The 13,229-nt window shown below is 37.0% G+C and overlaps 1 protein-coding gene across 1 annotated transcript; it reads right to left on the bottom strand.

Moving 5' to 3' along the window:
- Positions 1 to 510: 510 nt before the first annotated feature.
- LOC147277740 (ubiquitin interaction motif-containing protein) lies at positions 511 to 12,516 on the bottom strand. The gene is made up of 7 exons (XM_086255458.1): positions 11,915 to 12,516; positions 9,977 to 10,055; positions 7,879 to 8,030; positions 6,704 to 6,827; positions 6,380 to 6,565; positions 2,004 to 2,075; positions 511 to 1,878 (listed from the first exon to the last, which is right to left on the bottom strand). The coding sequence occupies exons 1-7, from the start codon at positions 12,352 to 12,354 to the stop codon at positions 1,054 to 1,056; spliced, it is 1,878 nt and encodes a 625-aa protein (XP_086111584.1). The 5' UTR covers positions 12,355 to 12,516; the 3' UTR covers positions 511 to 1,053.
- Positions 12,517 to 13,229: the final 713 nt, after the last annotated feature.

Below are 13,229 nucleotides of genomic sequence, written 5' to 3' on the forward strand. Positions count from 1 at the left end.
GAGCATCAAAATAGTCTTTTTTAATACGTATACTTCACATATTTCATTGCGAAAAAAAAAAAAAAAAAAAAAAAAAAAAGGTCATGTGCCATGCAAAGGATCAATTTTCACATATTTTAAGTAACGCAATAAACCACAAATTGATACGAGTGGTAGTGCCATGTAAGTGTTAAAAACTAAACCACATGGTTAGTCATGCCAATGAGGTCAATCACATGGAGTGTATATCTTTACCCCATGATTTATGAGCATTTTTGGAAAATTGTATGCTAAATTTTGTAGCCTGCCTTTATTTTTCAACAATTTCTAGTAGAATATTGATGAACCTTCTAATTTCAATTTTTGTTGCACTCCATATGTATCCATTAGTGCCGGTCTATCGATTCTGGCGAGGCTTAGTTAAGAATGCTGTCCATCAGTATACCAAAATTCAATAAATGTAAGTTCAAGATTCTTTAAATTAAAGTATAAACAAGTAGATAAAAATATTTCTAGAAAGGAATAGCAATACATTTTGCCTAGAAGAAAATAGCTTATGGCTTTAATGTTGCAATAATGTTCAGAAAAAGGGTGTAATACATATGTAACATATCAAGACCTGAAAACTTCCTACCTTAACAGCAATGCAGGAAAAATCATTACAACATTTTTGACAGAAAGACAGACTTGATGTTCGTTTATTCAAGACCTCCCAAGAACTGAAAACTCTTCTACTCAGCAACAAAGGTAATTATGAATGGATTTTACAATTTGGACTAACAATAAATTTCACAAGGATTTTTGTTCCCTCCCTTAATATGTTTACAAATCAAAATCGAATTGATTGTTGAAGCTGCAGCATGCACATTAGAGAACACCATCGGCACTGTGCACTTACTTGAGACTGATGAAAAACATTAAATAAACCCTCTCCATGGCTTAAAGGCCGCACACTTCAAACCAAACAAGCTCATCCTTTTAGCACTTCGGTCTGTGCTTGTTCTTACATACTGAGCTCTCCATGCTTCCAACAATAAAAGCACAACGGATCCCAAAGTAAGATTAACCAACATTTCAGACTATACTAGGAGGATCCCCTGCCCAATTGCAGACAGCACGGGGCCAGCGTGTTCTTATGCAGTCCACCAAAGGAGCATGCTGAGAAGGCTCTGGTTTAGCAATTTCTGTGACTTTCCCTCCAGATTCACTACCACTAGGACCAGAGGACACTGCAACATCTGTCATATATTCTTCAGGAGTCCATCTTGGAGGAACTGACACCCTCAATTTCGTGAGCCTAGGTCTTTGAACTGGAGTATCACCTCCAGAGCTTACCTGGCTTCCATTCAAATCTGATTTTGCAATTCCATTAAAATGGTAAAGATCAAACACCTTCTTACCCATCAATCCAGTTGAATCCTTCAGGCCTCCAAAGCTCTTGTCCAAATCCAAAATGACCTGCCAGAACTCGCTCCATACAATAAACCCTGTGCTGCAAAGGTGGTCAACCTTCTCAGTTGGAAGTCTTATATTAGCTTCCCTAAGGACTTGATGAAATCCTTCCACACTAATGAAACCACCACCTCCACTCTGGTCTTGTGCATCAAAAGCTTTCCGGATTTGTGATTCTCTTTCTTCCAGTTCATTCTCATCTTGAACAGTGGTATCAAGAGCAAAAAGGACAGTATAATGAGACTCACTTCCAACAACCCATATTGGCCATTTTGGGCATTTCAGATACTGACCAACCTTACAGAAATTTAGGGATTCTAACAGAGTGAGGAATCCAACCTCCACAGTTCTGGATATGCCCTTTAAAGACATACCACCACCTAAATCCATCTTTCCATCAAAAACATTAGGGACTGCCTGCCCACAGAGCAGTAAGTTCACAATTTCCTGTCCCATAGCATACAAGGTAGAACAATAAAATCAGAATGCAAAGTCAAGAAAGAAGAGCAGCAAATTGATCAACTACTGAAGCGCTGGGTCAAAAGTGGAAACTTATTCATATGTAATTTTACCTGTGAGGCATGTCCAAATGGAGCAGTGACAAGAGGTAGGCTGGGATCATCCCTGTCAGCCTGAACTAGTTCCTACAAAAAAATGAGCATCCCAGGCAGAGAAATTAAAAAAAAATGCATCTGGTGCCAGGGATCAATGGACCAATTCATCTCGCTAGATTTATGGAACTCAAAAAAGTTGAAAACACAAATTTATGAGAGCACAAGAAATCATAACCTAAATTCTTCATGAAAAATTACTGACCAAGCTTTCAGAAAGTCTAACAGCTTAAAAGGAGACAAATTGGAATTTATTAATAGAAAGGCTTTCAGAAATATGTCAGTACTTTTAATAGGCTTAAAATCTTAATACTGATGAAATATAAATATTGACAATCTTCACAGAAAAACTATTTTAACAAGATTTTAGGCATTCACAATCACAGAGCTCAGGGGAGCCAACTTATACAATTTTTGTGTCCTGTATATACAAATAAGATAAATTAATTAGAACCTAAGTCTATGACATCCAAGAAATGCTGATTCATAAGAAACATCCACTTCTTGTAATGATCTTGGGCAGGGGAGGACTTAGGCAGCAAAATTCAAGGTTCCAAGATCTAATATGAGGAACAACCATGATGCTAAAGTAACCTAAGGCCCACAGACATGGGTCTATGTATCACTGAGCACGGGTCACATATTTTGAGACTCATTTGTCTCTAACATATGCACATAACTATTCAGTTAAATATAGAACAATTGTGATTAGGGGTGGAATCAGTTCGGTTACCAAACCAGATTTGGCGGAATGCCACAAAACAGAGCCGCCACTGTACCTCCGGAAGTCGGTTACCGACGAATCGGTATCAGTTGGTTTCCGTCGGTGGCAGTTGGAGTCCGAAAGAGAGAGAAAGAGAGGGACGGAGAGAAAGAGGGCAGCAAGAGTGGGAGAGAGAGGCGACGGCGATGGGTGGAGGTGGTGCTGGGTTGGTGGTCAATGGTGGTGGAGGAAGTGGAGGTGATGGAGGTGTAAAGAAGGAGACAGAGAGAAAGAAGGAGAGAGAAAGAGAGGGACGGAGAGAAGGAAGGAGAGAAAGGCAGAGGGCGCGAGAGGAAGGCAGAGCAGCGAGTGGGAGAGGTGGTTTCAGGGATTGCAGAGAGAGAGATGGTCGTAGATGATGGTGGTGGTGGGGTATATCGGTATCGGTATAGGTATACCCGCCGGTACCGGCTCCGACTCCGATTATTGCCGGCACAGATCGGTCGGACTCTGAAACCGAAAAATGCAAGAAACACCACTGAACCGTCGAATCGGGTTGGCCGTAGGTTTTTTTAGGTCAGTCGGCAAAAAAATCCAGCCCTAATTGTGATTGTCCTGAATCCTGATACTCCAGTTTGACTACATTTTGTAATTTCATGGTCTGTTTATTATCCTCTCTATTTCTTATGTTAAGAAACATTTGTATTCAGCTGCAAAAAGAATTTTGTACACTGCAGGAAGTTACCTTTTTTATATTCGCATTTTGAAGAGGCCTTGTTAGATTGTACATCTTTTTTAGTATATCCATATAATAGGTAGGGAGGACGATCTAAGCAAAGAAAAGAAGTAAGATTGAAGGAAAGTGAGGTCAAAAATTCATTTCTTTTACGAAAATTATGACAAAGGATTACTCTATCAACCACTATCTATTTCAGAGATCCCTCCTGAAATACTTTTCAAATATAATAGTCCAACACTTAAAAAGGATAGGACCAAAATGCAAATATTGGTCATCATTTGATGTAATCTTTTAGCTTCCTCTTCCTATTGTAAGTTTTTTTATTTTACTATTATTATTATAAGAACACTTTCATTAAAATAAAATAGAGCAGTACATGATACAATGCAGTGGACAAGATGTCCACTATCTTACAAGCTCCTAGACAACAAGCTCTAAAAGAATAAAAGATCCAGACATACAAAATTATGAAATAATCTCCCTAATACACAACAGCCTCCGGAAAATGAATAACCACTAAATATTGGAGTGACTGATGCCCATAAAGAAGCCCAAAACCGAACTCTCTCCCACAGATTATCCACCTCTTCCCCCCTAGCATCATCAAAGACCCTTTTATTTCTCTCCATCCAAATTACCCACAAAATAGCCATCACAGCACATCTCCCCAACGCCACTCCCCTCTTCTTCCCTTCAAAAAACTTAAAACTTTTTGACAGCAAGGCAGCACAAGAATCTGGAATCTCCCACCTCAACCCACCCTCCCTAAAAAGCCTCTGTCACAAAGATAATGCAACTGAGCACTGCAGTTTTAAGTGTTCCAAACTCTCCGCCTCTCGTCTACACATCACGCACCAACGAGGAGATAAACAAGAAGAAGGTCTTCTTTGCTGAACCATATCACAGGTGTTCAGCCTTCCATGAGCAACAATCCAGGCTAATACCTGTACCTTAGGAGGTACTTTAGCCTTCCAGATTACACGAGGGAGGAAAATTAGAAAGAGAAGAATTATCCATTAATACCCTCGCAAAGGATTTACAGAAAGAAAAACCCCCGCAGACTCCAAATTCCAAAATCTCCTATTTTCCTTTTGTGGGACCAACACAACATCAAGTTGACTAGACAATACAGAATCTCACTCCTCCACCTCTAGATCATTTAGATTTCTCCTAAACCTGAAATTCCATCCAGCTCAAAGGAGAAGAGGAGTCAACAAACAGACTTGCTATATACGAGCTTTGGAATTGAGACAACCTATATAAAGAAGGGAAAGGAAAGCACAAAGCTGTCTGCCCAACCCAACACTCTTCCCAAAACCTCACCCTTTCCCAATTCCCCATCCCAAAACAGCAATAAGAAGAAAATAGAAGAAGGTGTTGAGAAATATCTTTCCAAGGGCATAGACTTGAGCCATGAACCACAATGTTGGAATCCCAACTGTTCCTATTGTAAAGATCAGAACCTATACAAAGTTTAATCAAATTCTCCAATTGTTTTACTGAAAATGATCCTCAGAAACATGTTTCCATTTTATTACAAAGTGACAAAAGAGGGTCAGTCAACACAGACTTGCTATATACAAGCTTTGGAATTGAGACAACCTATATAAAGGAGGGAAAGGAAAGCACAAAGCTGTCTGCCCAACCCTAAACCCAACAAACGGACTTGCTATATACGAGCTTTGGAATTGAGACAACCTATATAAAGGAGGGAAAGTAAAGCACAAAGCTGTCTGCCCAACCCAACACTCTTCCCAAAACTCACCCTTTCCCAATTCCCCATCCCAAAACAGCAATAAGAAGAAAATAGAAGAAGGCGTTGGGAAATATCTTTCCAAGGGCATAGACTTGAGCCATGAACCACAATGTTGGAATCCCAACCGTTCCTATTGTAAAGATCAGAAGCTATACAAAGTTTAATCAAATTCTCCAATTGTTTTACTGAAAATGATCCTCAGAAACATGTTTCCATTTTATTACAAAGTGACAAAAGAGGGTCAGTCAAAGATTTTTTTATTTTTTTTCCAAGTCCATATAATATTACAGCTAAAAAGGCAGAAACAACTTATCAAATAAAAGTGGTTAAGTCATTCTTCACAAAGAAGAGAGGGATGCTGAGAGGGAAAACAAGGGAAATAGAGAGAGAGAGAGAGAGAGAGAGAGAGAGAGAGAGAGAGAGAGATCTGAATAGTTTTTTTTTTTTCCTCTCTAGACCCAACCAGTCCATGAGCTTTAATGCTAAGTTGAGATGAATGGCCATGAAATGAAAGGGGGTCGTAAATTTCACAATTTTTTTTTTTCTTAATAAAAAATTGCAGGGCGAATGATGAATTGGGTAGGAATAAGTACTGTTGAGTTTTGGAGCTGCTTTATCTTGGTTGGAATTGACTGAGATTGTAAGCATTTTCAGGTCAGGATTACAATAAGATTGCTACTCTGAGATAGATGATGTCTTTTCCTTTCAGATGTGTGCTGTTGCAGTTCATGAATTCATCTTTAAAATCTAAATTATGATGCTTCTGGATAGGATTAGAATTTCAATGCAATTTTTTTCTTCCATTTCTTGACGATAAGTTTGCATCTGGATTTATGGTTTCAAAATTGGTTTTAATTGCTTTACTTGCTTAAAACATTTGTAAATGTCAGACGTGTATCTCTTGAAACTTCGTTAAATTCTTTTTGCTGCGTATACTTCCACTTGAAACTTCTCGAATAACGTTATTTCAAGGAAAATAAAAGGAGCCAAGTTTAGTAAAGTATGATGCTTTAAGGCTCAGGCCCCAGAGGATGACAGGAGCTTAGCCATAACCCATTGTCTTCTGAAAATGTGATTATTGTCTAATGGTGCAGCAAATTAATGCATAGATGGTATAAATTAAATAGAAATAAGCATACCAGTCCTCGAGAAAGTAAAGCAGAAATAAGGAACAGCAATGCCCCCATACGACTTTGGAAAACAGGAATCACTGCTTGGAGCCTATGAAATGCACTTTCTTGGGTTGTGTATGTGTTAACTCTTAGCACTTTCTGCAAATCAGCAGCTGATTCAATTGAAAGACCCTCAAGTGATTTCGCTATCACCTGTAAAATGAAATTTATATTAGTCAGTAGCATGCACAAAGGAGTCTCTATAGAAACAAAAAGGATAACAATTCAACTCAACCAATATCCATATAAATCCTGTGCAAGTGCATGATACATTAGACCAAGTTCACTTACTTCATCCTTCAGACTGTCTTCAGAACTCTCAATGTAATCTTCAATAACACTCAAAGTTGCAATCACAGCCCTCTTATTACTTCCACATGAGAACAATATCTCAGCCATACTTCTAATCAGTGCCCTGTCAAAAAGTTAAGCATTGGTTTCAACAACCATTCCCATGAGTCAATAAACTACAATCAATCACGAAAAACAAAATCATCAACTTATCAACATGAATCAACATCTGTTCCAGATCATAATCATAAGTTTAAGGACCACCTAGCACCCTAGCAGATATCACTACCATGTTACACTGATTTTTATTTATTTTCTGATAAGATACCATGTTACACTGATTTGGGACCAAAAGATTAAGTAAAATTGCGTAAGTCCTCTAAATACTTCAAGCCGACCTTTGGTCATCAACGAATGACATTTATATGTGATGTTTTTGTGAATGTGTATGGCAACAAAACAAAAACATTGACTATAACCATATAAAGTACTACAGTTCAATTTTAGTTGACGCTGGGGTCACTTTCGACGTGAAGTTATTAGCATAAATGGACATGCTACAAAGATATTGTGCCACATCCCTCAGACAATAAAATAAGAATCCTACAAGCAGGAAGTCTTGCACATAAAAGTTTAGGAGAATATTTATCGTCTAAGTGTAAAACGAATTTCAAAAATTTAAAGTATGATTGATGGAGACAATAGGCTAGGATAGAAGAATTACAAAAATTTAAAATATAATAGTAAAGAGTTGCAAAAATTCAAACTTTACTACTGTGCAACTTAAAGTATCGAAATGGAAAACATAAGACAAAAACAACTGAAAAGACATTTTGCGAATCATAGAAAAAAGAAATACCATTTCTCCTTTACAATAAGATACTCAAGTTATGATAAGAACCAAAATTGAGCAAAATTATCACAGTGAAAATAGTGTAGTCTTAAAAGAAGGGCAACACTTTGCAGTGTGTAAACAAGCAACTAAACAATGTGCTACAGAAATGAGTAAAACCAGAACGGAAGTACAGGATCATAGGGTTTGACAATATTAGGTGTCTAAGATTTGTCCTAGATTGGACTATGAAGCAATAGAAGTCCAATATGAATAACTTATATGCATAAGCATCTTCAACTAAAATCACAGATGTATAATTGACCATGCAAAGATTAATCACCTTGCTTTTGCATCTTCAGTAAGAGAAGCAAAATTATTCGATGCAACACACTGACTATTAGACTGTGTCCTTGAACCCAAATTGTGATGCATGTTTGGTGCAACTTTACCTAGTTCGTCTGGGTAGAAAAGGAGGTATTTGAGAACAAATGCCTGCACAACCAAACAGAAAATACTGTAACCAATGTAAATAAAGAATGATGACATGCTTGTACAAGTCAATAGCAGTTTTCAACACAACACCAGGAAATTTTTTTTTTAAAAAAAGAACAACAGATTCAAGAAAAGATCAATTAAACCTAGCAGGTGAGGGAAAAGAAACATTACAGCAAAAAAAACTAACTTATGATGATAGCAATCCCATGATAAATGCATCACAAATACTGCTGTCATATGCAACATATATATTAGAAAGAAAGGAACGAAAAGGAAAAATAAGATTGTTTTTGCCATTTTAATTTCATTCGCATCATTAATTATTGACGAGAAAAACTCTTGTAGATGGGAATAGAGTTAAACCAATTTGAAAATTCAACAAGGTGAAATACCACTTAAGTTTTTAGCAACATCAGATAAAACATGAAAGGGAATCATTGGCCAATTTTTATAAAGGAGTGCAATTGGACTACTTCTCAAACTGCACCAACCCATCCACATTAATGCGGGGTTTAACCAAGCTATTTTGTATTAGAAACTATTAATAATAGTTTTCTATTTTTATCACTAGGGTGATATATGTCTATAGGTTGGTTTGAACAAATAATAAGACTGTTATTCTAGGACCTTCCAAATTTCACATGGAGCTAAACTAGCAAATGAAACCCATCTGAGTCTAGACATGTAATGCTTCACTTTCTGTACACTTCTTTTTGTATAGATAAAATGATATCATATTTTGAGCTATTTATAATATACAAAACAGTAATTACTTTGCTTGAATTGCAATTCTACTTTTGCATTCTAAGGACGTAGACAAACTTATTAAAGGTTCAGGATGTGAAAGACCACTTTAAGCTGAGATTGGACTACAACACCCCAGAAAAGTGTTGTGCTAGTGGCATCACCTTGTCATTTGGCCTTGCACACACAATGGAAAACCTCCTAATCATCCAGAATTCACTCAATAATATAAAATATATATATATTACATTAAACATGACATTTATTAAATTATAAAGATGCTAAATTGTCAAAAGAGAGAAATGGACTTTGCTATACATTGGATATATTGATTATTTTTTCATAGAAGTGATGCATCAGATATGTCAATCCCCAATTTCCTCTAGTAGGCAAACTAACCAATAATTAGATGAGTTACAACTATTGGACATTACTCATTGGATTGTTGGACCAGATCATATTATCACTCCAACTGTGTACCAGTGTACTGCACGTTTACAACTGATATTGTTCACTGAGCAGGAAAGGGAACAACTTCAGAGCTTGGCAGTAAACCACCATGGCACTACTCCACTTCTTAGTTTAACTCAAAATCATTAGCCTATTTTTACTCTCATCTTCCCTAACACTTCTCTCACAATTCCTATTTTATATCCCACAAAACTAGTAACTACCAGCCCAAAAAAAATCCACTTTTAATATTTTTATTTTCTAATATTTCAAAAATTCATCTTTTTTTTTTTTTTTTTTTTCCACAGATGCAAACTGTGCGTGCAGAGAGTCTAAGAAAAGGTATTCATGTAAACAAATGTAACTTCCAAAGTTCTTAAAATATAACGAACCAATATAAGAGGAAAAAGAACACCAACTAAAATTAGTTTCTAATGCACAGTAACAGCCAGCATAGAATGAAAAGAATTTTATAAAATACATGGGTCCAGACTCCACAAACTTTAAAATTTTCTAATCAGCTGATTTAAACTTCATCGCAAATAGCCAAATAGTACGGCATACTTAACAAAGCCCAAAGAGTTCTAGCAGAAAGTTAGCCTCCTCAAAACACAAAACTTGGGCTTGACATTGCATATGCCAACACAGACATTGAGAGCATTAGGCACTTCAAATAACATAATTTTGAGCCATTCACTGCATGTTACAAGAAACTCAGAACACATTAGGTTGAGAAATCAGGAAATTACTTGAATGGCTGCTAAAACACCACAGGGCCCACCTTCATGCTGCACTAGACCCATCGATGTTTCTGGATCAAGGCTAAACCTATAGGAAAAGTGTTTTCATGATATTAGCCAACAAAGGGCAAGTATATGAAAGAGCCACAATATTTATCTTTAAATGAAGCAGTAAGGAATAGAAACTATCTAAAGGATATGATAAAATTCAAAGTGAGAAGTGATTTCAAATAAATTGTTAAAGATGGAAGCAATATTTGTAATGAAGCAGTAATTTCAAGAAGTGATTCCAATATTTGCTTAACTGGTGATTCACAGCAGCAGGTTCCAAAACAAGATAAGATTTGGTGCTATAAGAGGATGATGCATAAACAAACAGAAATATTTAAGTGAGTTGAGAAGCATAAATCGACTATGATACAGAACTAATGAGTCGATTAGACGTAAATTTAAATTGAATTGTCTTCGTATCAATAATTCATATTGTAAACCAATGGCAGACCATATGTAGAAAAGCAGGAGCACAACCAGATATGATGCAAAAAGAAACAGAAATATTTAAGTGAGTAGAGGCGCATAAATCCACTAACATACAGAGCAAATGAGTCGATTAAATGTAAATTTAAATTGAATTGTCTTCATATTAAAAAATCATATTGTAAATGAATGGCAGACCATATGTAGCAAAGTAGGAGCACAACCAGATATGAGGTTTTTATCTTCATGACCTGGAAAAAAAATAATAATCTCTGTCCCTTTTCTTTGTTCTTTTTCTCCCTTGATCATTTAAAAAAAATACAAAGACAAACTGCTAAGCCATAATTACAATAGATCGAGTTTTGGAGGTCCAAGATTTTTCCTATCCAGCAAATAATAATTGGAAGAACTAAAGTTATCCATCCATTCAATGTTGGCTTAGAGGGCCCTTTAAAATTTCCGATAAGTCCAAAAGTAAAAAATTAAAAAGTTAAAAAGAAAAATGAAAACCAAATACTCAGGAATTGTATCAACACATTTGGCGTATTATATGTCCCTATAAAATCATCATCAAATTCATAAAACATTTTATTATCGTATCCTTATTCCTAGGTAATTATATCTGGCCATTTAGTGTGAGTCCAAACATTATTGTATCACCTATGCAATGGCCCAACATCCATACTCTATTTCAAATATGAATCCAGCTGCTTGTATATTATGCATAACTTTCTATAGCAAATCTTTGACATATATTTTGTCTTATGAAGCTCTCTACAACTACCATCTGAGCTTCCTCATGCTCTGTGAACATTGCCCTATCATCACATTAGTATGTGGTGAGTGTCTTGGTGAAAGTAAGAAAGCCCAGTGAAGAAGACCAAGCTCTTAACATTAGGTAACAATCATCACAGATAAGGTTGAACTTTGTCTCAACCAAAATATTCCCAACCATGTTTTCTTATATATTTCCAATGGTCTCCAACACAAACAACTGTGGTTTGATTCAAATTTTCTCTCCAATGGTGCATAACGTGTAAAGGAGGGGGTGAAAATGTGGATCCTTTGTTCCTTCATTGACCTATAGCCTTAGAGTTGTAGTTGACGCTGTTTAGAGAAGTTAATTAAGTTAGGTGATTCTAGTTGCATGTTTTTCCTTTTTTTTGCGAGAGGCATAAGGCGTTTTGCAGTGGGGGGGGGGTGGTGGGAAGAAAAGGCAAAAGTCTAATGGAGTTGTTGTGCGCTAGCAGTGTTTTCAGCACTTTGGATGGAGAGAAACACAAAGATTTTTATAGAAGGGAGGAGTATAAGAAAACTGAAAGATTGACTGGTGTATATGAACTCGACTCACTACAAACATCAAATCTTTTTCAAATTTCCAATCTCATCCCAACTGAATTGTTACACTAAAAGCCAAGAACTTGAGCCACGAAATTTAGGCCAGAATTACAAATTGAGTGTTATACACACCTTATACCCTGTTTACTCCACTGTGCAAGAATGCCCTTTGAAACCTCAGCCCCAAACACCATCGAAAACAACTGCTTTGCCTCCTCTTCGCTCAAGCCATTTCCCAAATTCACACCCTCCACGCCCAATTCCTTATCTTTCTTCACGACCTTTGACGCCACACCCCTGGAGCCCGAAGACCCCGAAGACCCGGAAGACCCCGAGACAGAGCCAGGTGAAACCGAGGCCTTCTTGGCGTCCAGCATTCTCTTCTCGGCTGCAGTAGCCATGAGCTCTCGCTGAAGTCTCCGGGTCTTGACTTCCGACGACTCCTCAGGCAAGCCAGTCGGAGCTGCTCCGGCAGGGGCGTCCCTGGGCTTGCTACGCTTGGGCTCCGGAGGTGAATTCTGCATACTCATCCTCAGTGCCATTCGCAGGTCCTCTTCCTCGTGATCCGCCATTTGGAACGAACACTCAGATCCAAAGCTCGAGAATTAGGGTTCCGATTCGGATTCTGATAACAGAATTTGGGCCCAATCTCGTAAATGTACCAGAATTTTAGAGCTTGTGAAGAATACGAAGAAGAAGAAGAGAAGAAATTGGGAAATGGAATTTAAAACCCTCTCGAGAGTGAAGGAGAAGAGTTTAAAGTTAAAAACTGAAACTGAAAGAAACGGAAATGAAAATAATTACGAGACAACAAATTCCAGGGTGGCCTTACGATCACGGTGGGTCCAATTTGGTCTTAAATGACTATCATGCTCTTGCAGTTGTGCTGTACTAAGGCAAATGAGATGAGTAAATTTGGAGAAAAGAGGAGGGCAGTTTGGTAAATTCGGGATTAGCGCTGAAATAAAGGTTGTATTAAAATGGCCGGTGATACCTTCCTTTCATCAGTGTAAACTGTAAAGCGTTTTTCCGGTGATAAATGATATATATTTACTGAAAAATGGCCGGTGATACCTTCCTTTCATGGGAGCAAAGCCTTTTTACTTTTTTGGGGTCATATAAATCTTTTTAACTAACAGCCGTTTTACTTACCTGAAATCAGAATTAAAGGAATGTCAATTGTTTAGATGATTCTAATGTTTATAATGCATTTTAGAATTAAGATGTAAAATATGGACCAAAATACTATTTTAAGTCAACAAATATGGACCGAAAATTCGACTTTAACAAAAATATGTAAAAAAATAGGAGAAGATGAATAAAATATCCAAATCTAAAGTGTGTTGAAAGATAGTAGCAAAAAAAAAAATGTGTGTTCAAAGATGAACGTGTGAAACAATAGGTCGACAAAAACATGTTGCAACACCTTAAGTGTAAACTCAAATTG

The sequence above is a fragment of the Dryas octopetala genome, chromosome 8, assembly GCF_963921425.1.
Source record: "Dryas octopetala chromosome 8, drDryOcto1.1, whole genome shotgun sequence".
Taxonomy (NCBI): Eukaryota; Viridiplantae; Streptophyta; class Magnoliopsida; order Rosales; family Rosaceae; genus Dryas; species Dryas octopetala.

Bases quoted from the DNA above. Each gene is read 5' to 3' on its own strand.
- LOC147277740 (XM_086255458.1), bottom strand. From the start codon at position 12,354: ATGGCGGATCACGAGGAAGAGGACCTGCGAATGGCACTGAGGATGAGT. The intron at 10,056-11,914 runs GTGTGTATAACA...CTTTTCCTATAG, and splicing joins TGGAGTAAACAGGGTATAAG to GTTTAGCCTTGATCCAGAAA. The intron at 1,879-2,003 runs GTAAAATTACAT...GCTATGGGACAG, and splicing joins CATTTGGACATGCCTCACAG to GAAATTGTGAACTTACTGCT.